This window comes from Nipponia nippon, unplaced genomic scaffold (assembly GCF_047370975.1).
Source record: "Nipponia nippon isolate SJK-2023a ecotype South Korea unplaced genomic scaffold, ASM4737097v1 scaffold_20, whole genome shotgun sequence".
NCBI classification, from domain to species: Eukaryota; Metazoa; Chordata; class Aves; order Pelecaniformes; family Threskiornithidae; genus Nipponia; species Nipponia nippon.
In genome coordinates, this window is record NW_028262337.1 from 5,391,519 (window position 1) to 5,405,081 (window position 13,563).

Here is a 13,563-nt window from a genome sequence, read left to right on the forward strand (position 1 = left end):
TCTTGAACTATGAGGCGGATGCCTCAGTCTTCCACATACCTGATGCTTCACAGTTTGTTGTCTAATGATTTGACTTGCACTGCAAGAGCAGGTGTAGTATTAAGCAAAGGTATGAATGATGGATGGGTTGTTGCATTTTGGGGCTGAATTTCTTTTTAATTTCAGTGACCTAGTGTCTTGATACAGCAGGCCAGTCTTCAGGGCTACAGATACAGATTCAGAAGTATAGGTAGTCATAGAAACTGCTGATGAGAAAAAACTCAGCACTTGAAGGCTGGGGTTTCTTTCTGTGTTGTGTGGGTTTTTGTGGTGGGGTTTTTTGGTGTTGGTATGTGTGTGTTGTTTTGTGTGGTTTTGTGTTTTTGGGTTTTTTTGTTTGTTTTGTTAAAACTTATGCCAGATTATAACAGTGTGTTGTGCTGGTTTGTGATCCTTGGTTTGATCAAGTCTGATCTGTACCAGACTTAGTTTTAGGTGAGTCACTGTTAATCATGAAACAGTGTTGAGTGTGTTAATATTGACAGTTGTCTCAACTTGTTAAACTAATGTACCCAAATCTAATCACTGACAGCTCTGTATGAGAATATTTGGATATTAAGCATAGCTTTTTGCCATTCAGTATAGTGTGGAATTCTAGCTTTGTTTTTACGTATCTTATTAGCTACCTGTTTGAAAAACCTCTTCTGTTGGCAGAGGGGGAAATGTCCAAAGCTTATGCTATAAATATTCTGAATGCTTTTGGGACTGCTGTACAGAGTCTGTTTTGGGGGTAACGAGTCTTACACAGAAGTAAGTGTGCTGGTGCAGCTGTATTGCAAAGTGATCTGCTGTTGTAGTAGTCTGGAGAATGGTGATACATGGTTACCTTGCAAATCTACTGATGATAATGCAAAGCTTGTAAGTAAATGTTAAGGAGGGTTTTTGATTCTGGGGTACATAATTATCGATGTATGTCAGCATGATGTGTGGAACTGCTTGAAGAACCCAGAAGTTAGCTAATGTGTGACTGTGTTCCTCCATTATTAGACTCTTAAGGTCCAGAGATATATTTTGACGCTCCTTAAACAAGGAGAAATAAGCTTAAATGTTCTGTAGTGCATTCAGGTCAATCCTTCTGCAGTTTGATTTCCTTGAAGTTGATAGTGTGCTGTATCATTCTAGCCGTAAGATTGATGTGCAAGTTTTAGTGTTACTGATGAAAGCTTTAAGACTAAACAGCATAAATACTGATGCTTTTTTTAGGCAGCTTTTCTTCTACCAATTGTGGCCCATATGATGAGAGATGGCGTAACTGCCAGTAGCTTTAAAGAGCAGCAAGAACCAGAATGTATTATTGTCGCCCCAACTAGAGAACTGATAAACCAGATCTTCCTAGAAGCAAGGAAATTCGTGTATAGGTAAGCTTTTGCACTGTTGCTTGGTATTGATTATTACTTTGTCTGAATTAGCAGTGCTGCTTTTTTTTTTTCATGAATACTTTCAAAATTTTTTCTGTGTCAATCAAATGACTACAAACACTTGAACTGAGGTGGTAATACTGGTTAACAGGTTTCTTACAATATGGCTAGGGATTTAAACTCCTAATCTTCCTGCTGTTGGGGGGGGAAGGCTTGCTAACTCCAGGTTGAAGAGGAGATAAGTACTAAACTTGTGTCACATAATCCTCACTGATGAGAAAAATGAAATTTCTTAAATGAAGTAACTTAAATTTAGCTTGCCTTATGTAATTTATACTTGCTTTTATTTTTGTCTTGATGGAAATAGAGGTATGTGTTAGGGATGTTCAGTTAACTTTCAGTGATGGTTTCTAATAACTTTGTACTTCCCTGTATTTCTGGTCTTGGACAGAAATTTCACAGCTCAAGCAAGCTCTTTTAGCTCTGCTTCTTCAAAACAGAACAGAAGGTCTAAACTTGGCATTGAGCTCTTGGATGTTGCATGAGAGTATGTTTGTACTTGTTTGCCAGTGATCTTTCTGCTGCAGAGTGATAGGTTTCACCAGTGCACAGGAAGAGAATTAAATCTGTTGTCTGTAATGGCTTGTTACTGTTAGGAGGTGGAATGGAGAACATCATCAGTGCAAAATCTGGTGGGCTAAATTAGACTTGCCTTTGCTCGTTCAAGCAAACTTATGCTTGGAGGCTGTCTCTGTCTTTGGGAAGTACCATCATGTTTGCATATCTGCTTACTGAGCATGTTACTAAGAAGAGCTGCTTCATCTCTAAAACTGTTCTAACTATGTAGCTAGTTATACTAATTATGCTATTTTAAACTAGATACAGATTATTTCACAATAAAATAGCTTTTGAATTTAGAAAGTTTCTGCTACAGCTGTCCTGCAGTAAAAGCAAGATAATCTACCCCCACTTTGGGGGGCAGTTAAACAACATCAGGGTGTGAATCTGAAGAATTGCATGCATATTGCTCAGTTCAGATTCATGATATTTTTAAGCTCTTTGGTTTAGTTCACAAAAAGGAATATAAAATATATATATATTAATTGATAGTGGATAAATGTTGAAATGTTGTAAGTCCAATCTGTTTCTATTTTTGACTAAAGCTTTCTGAAAAGTTCCAGTTAAACCTGTTAAATTTTTACCAGGTTTATGTGATTCACTGCTGTTGCATATGAAGCTGAATTAGTATCTTTGAGAATAGACAGTTTGAATTTGAGTACGAAAATACTTGTTGCGTGCATGTAAAAGCCTTAGCAGGAGTTTATAAAGATAAGCTTATAAACTTGCTCTTCAGCTGTGTAAGGTAGTTATTGCTCATAGAGGTGGTTTTCTACAGGAGAAGAATATCTGATGTAGCTCTACTTGGTAGATATAACCAGAAACATTAGTAGGAAGAGCACCAAGTAGTTTAGCGTTTGAATGGGTTTGCAGTCTAATGCTTGAGTGGCACACTGTGTGGCCGGTGTGCTTAGTTGCTTTACAAAGATCCACCTGTGTATTTTCTTTTTTTTGCGCTGTCCTTTCAAGGTGTGGAAAGATCATTTCTGAAGCTCTAAAGGCATCTATTTGGTGGTTCTGCTTTTTCTAAGTATGCCATATAAGAGGGGACAATGTCTAACACCATTTTGGCTCTTACTGCCAGTAACTCTGTTGAAGGGAGAGGGAAGAATGCAGGTGAAATTAAGTGTTCTTTCCAAGTAAGCCACCTGTGCAGGGTCTATTATGTGGTATGAATGGCAACTTTGAGCTTATGGTGAGTGAATTTCTGGTCTTGGGTCCTGCTTTTGGTTATAAGCTGTGCTGTATGGTGAAGGAATTGAACCACTCTAAGCTGGTTTATGGTAGATCTGATTTTGTATGTATTTTCATTAAACAATACTGTTGCATACTTATATAATTAATCCAGATTTTTTTCTATATAATAGAACTTGTATAAGGCCTGTTGTGGTCTATGGAGGTACACAAACAGGCCATTCAATTCGTCAGGTAATGCAAGGCTGTAATATACTATGTGCTACTCCAGGAAGGCTTCTAGACATTATTGGAAGAGAGAAGGTAAGATCTTAAAACTTAATCTCAATTCCCTAAACACTCTTAGCTTTTTACATACTGGTTTTCATTCTTCAATTCAATAGAAGCAAAGATAGAGCCATGAAAACCAGTCAGTATGCTGCCTTCGTACAGGCACTTACTTAAAATACTAATGAGCTTTTCTTGGAATATTTAAATACCATTAGGTTTTTCAAAAAGTAGCATGAGTCCAGATCTCCTCAGTCCCTTTCAGGGCCCACTGGAAAATATCAGTCTAAATCAAACTGGCTGCGGTGTTCTTGGCAATTAAATTTTGTAGTTTAAATACGTGGAACACCTTCTCTTAGTTCTCATGGAAAATTCCATAGCAAATTTTTACTTGATGTCCTGTTTGTTTTGCTACAATAGCTTTTATCTGTCTGGAACTATGATAATATTAATTCTTTGAATGTTTTATTACTGATTATATTCAAAACTCCAGGTGTAATATCGTATTTGAATTTTTATTTTTCCAACCATTATAAGTTCAAATCGAAATTGCTACATATTATAATGGTGGCTCAGTGATGTTGTACTGGACAAATGAAGTTTGGAAAAACACTTCTTAGTAATAAACTGGAGAATGGCTTTCTGCAGTTGTCAGGCTTCTAGTCAAAATGATGGTCTTGGTCAGCAACAGTGAAGTTATGTCCTTAGTAATGCTTTCTGACAAACTTTTTCAGAACAAGGAGTTTATTGAGAATATGTGAGGCCTATATGAGAGAACTTTTCTAAAACTCAGACATAATTTCAAAATAGAAGTGCTGAATAATAGTCTATCGGTAGGCTCTAACTTGTTTGCATTGCTGAACAAAGTTCTAAAGCACTTCAGTGTACGCGTACTGTTAGAATTAGTGCAGATTAAAAAGTTAGAGGTTGAGATGCAAATAAAACATAATGCGCATAGGCTTTTATTTGTGAATAATTAACTTCCACTAGAAAGAAATAAGTAAAAGGTGGATTTTGGCAATTAGGATGTTCTATAAGTGTATACTGTCAGTGAACCATTACATTTTTTTCTTTCACTGAAATACTTGCAGATTGGTTTGCATAATGTGAAATATTTGGTGCTAGATGAAGCGGACCGCATGCTTGATATGGGTTTTGGGTTAGATATGAAGAAGCTGATTTCTTACCCAAGCATGCCACCAAAAGACAAACGTCAAACACTAATGTTTAGTGCCACTTTTCCTGAAGAAGTTCAGAGGTGAGTAAGTGAAAATATATCTGAAGATGTAGAGAGCTAAACGTCTGAAGAGTTGTTAAGAGCACCCCTTATGTTTAAAAGCTTATGATCTTGCTAGAAGATAATGAAAAGCAATGATTTCCAACATTCCTTGCCGAAGACTTCCCTTTTTTTAGGTAACAGAAACAGTAACTTGCGTAGATTAACTGCTGAATTTGGGTGGGGACTCTAAAGCAACTTATGAAGTTTATCTGAAGGCTTTGAAATTCCACTTCTGCAGAAGTCTTCATAGTGCCCCTGTTTGTTTCTTGTTCCTCCCTCACCATATCTGTGCAAGCTCAAAAACAGTGATCTTGCTGTTTCACAAGCAGCACTGGTAGCACTGTCTTTGGTACCAGGGCATAATATAACCAGACATCCCAATTATTGCTCAGCTCGCCAGCCTTTCTGATATACAATTCTTATTCACATGCGTAAGTACTATGTGTTTTCGGTAGTTTCAAAGGTTCCACAAACAGGTTTAGGATATATCTAACAGCTCTACTACTTACTACCCTTAAAGTTCCACTTTCCAGACCCTGAGAGAATAGTCTTCAACAGATGGTAATGGGGTTGCTGAGCCTGGGAGTTATAGAACAAAACACCTCATTCCCTGTAGGTGGATGGAAATTATTCAGTATTTCCACTTTTGGAGAGACAGGCATCTGAATACTCATTCTTAAATCAGAGGAGTATAAACTTCAATTTGAGCAGTTGACATAATTTTGGTGGCTTTTGTGATGGCGATACTGTTGTGGCAGTAGCACTTAAATAATACCAGTAAGCATATTACAGTTTGACAGCATGTAAACTGATCAGACCTTTGCAGTGAAGTATGTTGATACTTTAGTGAGTCAAATCCTGACAACTTTCTTCTGGCCTTCAGAAAGCCTGATAGATCTTTTCTGAGGTGGGGAGAAAACATCTTCAGTAGTTGACTGACCTGAATGAAAGAGGGGAATGGACTGCTTTCTCCCATTCAGTCAGTTAATACTGACAGCTGTTGTGGAGATGAATCACCTTTCTTTAAGTAGGATTGAATTAACTTTAAACTCAGTCTTAAGTTGTGTGTTGTGGCTTTGGTTCCTCAGTGAAGACTTTTTTCATATAGCTTTTTGTATTGAAAGACTATCTTGTGAACTAATAATGGCCTTGTTTCTGCAGCTGGGAATCAAGTGTTCAAATGATACTGTACATGAGTGTGGTTCATATTCATTCCATGTGTTTACTGTTTGTGTGGGAATGTGGTCTCACTTCACATGGCATGCTGGGAAAAGATGAGGTGTGTCTCCCTTGAAGATGCACAGTGTGCTCTGACTCAGGTTTTGGGGTTGAGAGGGGGCTCTTGACCCCTTGATCTCTAGATCTCTTGTCTTTGCTAATGCCCTTGCTATGTGTTTTTGCTACATACTGAGGGATGAGTAAAGAGTACTGTAACTAGCAGCATCTGAAAGGAGGAAATCCCTTCAACTGTGCAAGATGCTTACTGTCTGCTTCTGTTTAATGAAAAAAAAAAAGCATATCTGCCTTTCTACAGTCAGTCTTGCAGGATTTACAAGTGCTGGTAGAAGACTTCATAAACGTGAGTGCTTGGATCATGGTTTGGAAGTGCATAATAACATTCTTGTAACCTTTTAAAGCTGGAATGCCTAACGGTGATGTTCTCATTTTAGAGAGTGAAAACCCTTCTTGCCTGGAGTCAGTTTCTTGCTGGATTTACTGCCTTTCTGATTCTGGAGTCAGGAAAGCTAATGTTTTCCCATACTCTGCTATCAAAACAACTTTGGACAGTACACTACTTCGGTAGTATAGAACAAGGTGCTTTCTTTGGCCCTGCTAGGTTCAGGCTCTTCTGCACTTCTATTCAGTGAGTGTAATCCGTTTTAGTTTTAACATACGGTTTGGTTTTGTACCTGAATTTGGGTCACTGCTGCTACATGAACCTTTGTTCTGATCTTCAAGGCTCTTCCTGTGCTCGTGAGTTGAGAGAACCATGCATTTCCTAGCTGACTGCTGAACTTCAGCTTAGAATTTGGGGCTTTGTATCTCCCATTAAACGGGCTTTTCTTTCTTCTGTCCCTTCCTACTCTGTTTACTGTTCCATTTTCAGAGAGTTTAAACTTGCCCTTTACTTTCAGTTTAGAACTTTGTCTCTCTGTGAGATCTTAAACCATTTGGATCTTAAAACCAAACACATTTAAATCTCTAGTAACTTGTTTATTTGCTATGAAAAACACGTATTTGGTGGCATTTATACCTATAAATCAGGTGGGAGATTCAAGTCCTTAGGGCAGTCCTTTAACATTTTCAAGAGTTTCCTCTTTTTTAGCAATTTATTCTAAAACTTGAGATTGCCTGTTCTCAGTTCAAGGTTGACTTGTTTACCATCTGAATTTTACTGCAGTGGAAGCTGCTGTGTGTACGCTGGACACAACGCACACTTGTCTATTGATAGGTTAATACAGTCTAGTAAAACTCTGGAGTATTATGGGGCATTCCAAGGAATTACCTATTTTGGTGAGTTTGATCTCTCAGATAAGATCACCTATGCAAGGGATAACTTAGCAGGAATGCTGTCTGGACAAAACTTGAGTTTTGCCTATGACAGTTGGTAAATAAATGCCATAAACTCTGTGTTTTCAGGCACTGGTTTTGTTGAATAGTCAAAAAGGGTGGTGGTCTCTCTTGGAGGCCTGTTTTGAATTCTGGCCTGTGTAGGATTCTCCCCTGTCCCTCCAGCTAGTGATGAAATAGTACTCCAAGAACAGTTCTGTGAGCATATATGTCAGTTACTGTTTTATTAAAAGCATATATGTGGAACTCTTTCTGAGATGGCTAGAAAATGCAGTGTTTGTATTATGAAAAGTTGCAGGGATGTAGTCAGTCTGTGCACCTTCTTATTGATCAGGGGTTTTTTTGTACAGCTGTCTAGAAAACAATACAGACTCTTCTAGCTTTTTAAAAAATGCACATATGGCTACTTACATCCTCTGCCTTGTGAGGAATGATACAAGTATTTGTTATGAGGGTTGCTTAAACATAAATGAAGTTACTTGATCCTAAAGCAAAAATAAGCTACATAATAGACTTCATGTTGCTCAATTTTGTTTGTTTTCAAGGCTGGCTGGCGAATTTTTGAAAACTGATTATTTATTTGTTGTTGTTGGACACGTGGGTGGAGCTTGCAGTGATGTTCAGCAGAATATTCTTCAGGTTCCTCAGTATTCCAAGAGGGATAAACTGATAGAAATTCTACAAAGCATAGGTAACTTTCCTTATTGCTAATTGTTTTCCATGGAAGACAAAATTGCTTGTTTTTAAACTTGTGCTCGTACTATTGACCAGGTCATGATTCCATTCTATTATGCATGTTACACGTTTTACAGGACTACTGATTGAAGCTTGAAGCAGACCTCGGAGTTCTAGGTTTTTAGGCATATTTGTGTTATGAGTATTTGTCAAGGTCTCATCTCTATTGAGTATTAGCAGACAAGCTTCCCAGATGGTTAGTTTCTTTATATGGTCAATTACAATACTTTAGCATCTGTGGGTATTATCTCCAGATTATAGGTGTATTAAACTTCTTATGTGAATGCTTGGGCCTGTATTTTGTTAATGGCTGGGATTTTTCCATTTTTGCCCTTGAATATATCTTAAGTTTTAATGCTGAAAATTGGAAGGGAGTTTGGAATTAAAAAATGGTGTATGTACCTTGATGTTTGGTGGTCAGAATGGCATGCCACTTCTAGCCACATGCTGTAGGAAGGGAGTGCATACTTATCACAGAGAACAACATTTGTTTTTTTACTGAGGAGAAAAATACAATGCACTTGTCTTCACCTAGGTTTCTGTGTTGATCTAGAAATTGATGGATTGAATTTAATTAGTTCAACACAGACAAGAAATTACAATCATAGCTTAAAGATTTTACTCAAAACCTGTTCTGATACTAGGTGTTTATAAAGTAACAGCAACTGTGAATAGTGAAAATGCATCAGGTTTCAAGCTGCAGTGGATCTGAACTGTTGTTTAACATAGGTCATGAACGAACCATGGTGTTTGTGGACAAAAAGAAAAAAGCAGACTACATTGCAGCCTTTCTTTGTCAAGAAAAAATATCAGCCACTAGTATCCACGGGTAAGTATTTTTAAAGTGAAAGTCACTGAATACTATATTTTATGAGAAGCTTTTATAGATATTTCATGTTTGGCCATATCGCTGAGACTTAGCTTGCCTTGTTTCTGATAGCCCTGTAATCCTCAGCACCTCTGCCCTATTTGAGAATGTAGTGTTTCTGAAGGCCACTTCTCACAGCATTTGCAGAGTATACGTCTTTCTGGTTGACCACGCTTCAAATGCTGTATATGAACTGGAGAATCTTATGCCTACTGCTAAAAAAAAAAAGCATATAATAAATTCAGTAGAATCAGCTGTTGTTTATGTGTAACTTTAGTCATCATTTTTGTGACCAAAACAAGACCTTTTTGGTGTTACTGGTGAGATGATATTCGTAAATTCAAGTAGCAGTTGTGGACCTTCCACTCTGTCTTATAGGCTTCGTCAAAGTGATGAGGTAAGTTGAATCATGTACCATACAGATTTCTGATGCTGTCATTTCTGCCTCCTTGATGTGATCATGGATATAGCATTTGCATGAAGACCGATCTAAAGAGAAGATGCTTCTGACTTGTGTTTGTAGCCTACTCATTAGTGTTGTACGCCTGAACAAGTGCTGAGAAGCAAGGTGAAATAGTTGCTAATTCCAGGTCTAAATCCAGCTAAAAAGATGGTCTATCTTTCATGTAATGAGATGGAATGTAGTTTTGTGGTGTTTGTTTATGTCAAAATGTAGGACAACAAACTGAATCTTAAGATTCCCAGTGAACTGTATCACATCAAAAATGTAATTTTGCAATATTTTTCATCTTGTGATAGGAGGAAGGGACTCGAATTCTTGCCAAGAAAATGATATTTTGGGCAGCGTTCTGACAGACGTCAGAATATCAAGGTTGTAGATGAGTTTAAATGATCTTAGTAGACAGATACAAGATGTTTGTGTCTATCTCGTGTCCTGTCAGTTTTACCAGTGTGCAAAGGGTCATTTTGACAAGATCTGGCCGCCTGTTCTTGGCTAACCTGAATTGCTATCCCATAACCTGTCTTGTGTGGGAGGAGGTTCTTAATACATTTCTGCAGAATTATTACACTGTGAGTTAAGGTATACTTACAAAGAGAATAACTGGTTCCATGGAAGCTGCTAAACTGTCGTGAATGTTATTGATTTCTGATTCACTTGAGTTTTTTGAGTTGAAGTTAGTTACGATAGTTGTTCTTCTCTGGAATAGTGGTCATACCAGACTTCACTAGAAGTCCCATGTTAGGCTCAAAAGAACACTGGTTTTTAGCTTTCTAATTTGTTCTCTCATTTGGACAACAAAGAACATGATTTAAAACTCTGATTTACTGTATTTAAGTACTGGATAGTCTGTAAATATTCTTTAAAAATGCAAACCCCAGAGCAAATCTAGTTTTCTTCTCATGGTGATAAACAAAAGGCAAGTTCTATACTGTTGGCTGGCCACACTTCCTAGTACATCCGAAAAATGGCCTATGCAGGGTTCTAGGTGGACTTTATCTTTGCTATTCTGGCTCCCTGCTACAAAGCAGTAGGAAATGCGCTTCTAACTGTCAAGAAGAAACAGTCAGTTAAACAAGTGGATCTTCTTAGGGAGGCAGTGAGTTCAATACATTACTATCTCTGGTTCATTTAAAAAAATTAATTTCTCTAGAGACTTAGGTTAAAATAGTTGCTGTGTCTTACTGATAATCAGTTAAAAATTCAGAAAACCTAAACTGGTAGTGTGTGGGTTGTTGTTTTGTTCCCTCCCTCCCCAGAACTACGTTTGTCCATGAATCATGACCTTTTAACTTGTATCTTAATACTGCAGATTTTTCAAGGCATCTATTCTAACCATTGCTTTCTTTGTAGAGATAGAGAACAGAGAGAGAGAGAAGTAGCTCTTCAGGATTTTCGTTCTGGAAAATGTCCAGTTCTTGTGGCAACTTCAGTGGCAGCAAGAGGTCTGGATATTGAAAACGTTCAACATGTTATTAATTTTGATCTCCCTTCCACCATTGAAGAGTATGTACACCGAATTGGAAGAACTGGTCGTTGTGGAAATATAGGCAAAGCAGTTTGCTTCTTTGATAACACTTCAGATGGCCATCTTGCACAACCTCTAGTTAAAGTGCTTTCAGATGTAAGTTTCAAATCTTAGTGCTTAACTTTTTCTGGTCTTTTAGGATTTCACTCTAATGTACTGAGCAACTACTATTTCTTTGCTACAGTTATGGAACTCTTAATATGAATTGCTAAAGCAGTCAAAGTCTCTAAATTCACTTTTCTAATTATGTAGGCCCAGCAGGAAGTTCCTGTTTGGTTGGAAGAAATAGCTTTTGGTTTTCAAGGAGAAAGAGTCTTTACATCAGCCAGTACCCAAAAGGTAAGTCTGGAAATGAACTGGAAGTCTTGGCTTTTATAACTTTGCTCAGTATAAAAGTGTGTTTAGCAGTATATATCCAGAGTAATGCCACTGTAACTGTTTTGACTGTAACTGTGTCCCTTATGTTAGTTGTGCATCTACAAAGTGCTCAGTATTTCTGAAACTAATTTTGGACAACTTGCTTGACTTGGACTAGTGTGGCCTTGCTAGCTGTGTTAGTCTTGATCTGTAGTGTGAAGAATTACTCTGTGGAAGAAAAGGTTTGTGCAAACGTATGCAAAGGCTGTAGTTCTAGAAGTTCTAGAAGTTTTTCTACTGCACATGTAGGGTAGGAGCAAATAGTTGCTAGTTATACCATCACTGCCTGTTATGAATCACTTGATCAAGTAACTCATTTGACTAAAAACTTCAGGTAATTAGTTAGATAAATGCCCCAGTCTGATCCATGTCAAAATTGTTCTTAGTGTCTGTGATGAGGAGGAGACTTGTGGTCTCTTAGTGTTGCTGATACCAGATGTTAAAATACAGCTTGTGTAAATGAGACAGGCTAGGTGGCATAGCTCTCAAATCACTCTGCAGTCACTAGTTTAGGATTTAAACTCTATGCCTACTTCAAATGATTCCACCCCCCCACCCTCCCTGATTCAGATCTGTATCTTTTCTTTGAGCCTTCATGGGGCCTCAGTTACACACTTAGACTTTTGCTTCCTTCTCATGCTGGCAGCCTCAGTAGATCTTTCTTCTATATTCCTGTTCAAGGACACTTCTAAAATTTGCATAGATTGCTTTTGAAGGTGGATCTCATCAACCTTTGAGTCTAGATTGCTTCCAAATACACATCTCCAACCTTTGTGGAGTGTCTCTCAGCATTTCATGAAATCTGTGATTTCTAGGTCCAAGTCTGTCCTTGATGTCCTTTATGACCTCTGAGTTACCGAATCTGGCTGTGACTCTTTGTCCACATCGTTGTGAATAGAACAGTTCCAGGGGAAATGTGTCTGTTTGCCTTGGGAGTACTGCCCTCTTAATCATATATGCAGTGCACCAACTCTTGAGTTAGAGATCATCAGGTTCTAATTCCTTTCTTATGAGAACTTCTGAGGTCAGTGATTCTGACAGAAACTGCGCATTTGTAATCAGCTCTCTTTTTTCTTTGAAATTAACTATTAAAGCTGGTTTTTGCTGTTTTACTATTACCGAAAGAGAGGCTTTTATCAGCTAGGAGTCAGTAAGGATCCTGATGCCCTTTCTCCTGGAGAGGAAAGGTAACATTTGTGTTTTTACAATATTCACTTTCTCTTTAAAAGGGAATGCATGAAAGGGCCATTTGATAATCAAATGATGAATTTGAAAGAGGAATCTGTTGGAGGCTTTTACCTGATTATTTTGGGACCATGTTCTAGATGACTGGGCTTCATCCTTTTTCCAAAGGAAAAGGATTTTGCTGGGAAAGTAATGCAGACAGTCATTCTTAAATAAGAAGTGGAGAAGGAAGTTTTTCACCAAAGTTTTATGTGACCTGATTTGCATTGGGTAGGAGAAGAAGTTGGGATTTGAACTTTGGGAAGGATTACCACATCTGGTAAAATCTGAGGTTGATTAAAGTGCATTAATTCCACACTGGAATCTAAAAACCTTATGTATAGAAGTTTAATGAAGAAAGAGCTTCTGTATTTATTTAAAAAATACAGCGTTCAAATTACATCGAGAGACATGCATGCAGAAAGCTAAAATTTGTTTTGTAGTGACTTCTGCTGTTAAATGTTTGAAAGTGTTAATGATTCTAAACTGGTACCTGTTCTGTTTCCTAGAATTACAGAGGCAGAGGCAACACTAGCCCAGGAAGAATGAAGATGTCGTATTCTGCAAGTGCATTTGAGTCATGGGATTAAAACTACTTTAGTACCAAAGTAGATTGTATTCTGTTGTGCTTTAAGTGAACTGTTGCACTTAATGTTCCTTACTGTTGAGCTTATGGAACACTTAAGGTTTAAAAGAGTAGGTCATATCATATGCTAAAGCTTTCAGCAATGGATATGTACTCTGTTATGGTGAACCCAGTGATGATTATCGCTTAATATAGGAAGTCTAAAGCAATTTTTTAGGGAACACTTCAGATATTAAGCGGTAAAACTTGCAGTATATGTTTGATGCTTGGTAGCTAGTATACTGCTCCAAAAAGGTGGGGGTTTTGCAAGTGGAAAATAGATCCCTTGGACTTACTACTTTGTTATCAAAACTTTGCATGGGAAGATAGTCTTGTGAAGACCTAGTTTGGGACGGAGCTTTATGTAAAGGCCTCATCTA

At 37.7% G+C, this 13,563-nt stretch overlaps 1 protein-coding gene across 2 annotated transcripts in view; it reads left to right on the forward strand.

Moving 5' to 3' along the window:
* Positions 1 to 13,182, forward strand: part of DDX4 (DEAD-box helicase 4) — a 34,556-nt gene extending 21,374 nt beyond the window's left edge. For both annotated transcript variants that reach the window (XM_087759783.1, XM_087759782.1), the window contains 8 exons: positions 1,243 to 1,397; positions 3,383 to 3,512; positions 4,568 to 4,734; positions 7,872 to 8,017; positions 8,791 to 8,890; positions 10,743 to 11,013; positions 11,170 to 11,256; positions 13,068 to 13,182. In XM_087759783.1, the coding sequence (XP_087615909.1) occupies positions 1,243 to 1,397; positions 3,383 to 3,512; positions 4,568 to 4,734; positions 7,872 to 8,017; positions 8,791 to 8,890; positions 10,743 to 11,013; positions 11,170 to 11,256; positions 13,068 to 13,148 (1,137 nt within the window). In that variant the 3' untranslated portion in view covers positions 13,149 to 13,182. The remainder of the gene's footprint in view (positions 1 to 1,242; positions 1,398 to 3,382; positions 3,513 to 4,567; positions 4,735 to 7,871; positions 8,018 to 8,790; positions 8,891 to 10,742; positions 11,014 to 11,169; positions 11,257 to 13,067) is intronic.
* Positions 13,183 to 13,563: the final 381 nt, after the last annotated feature.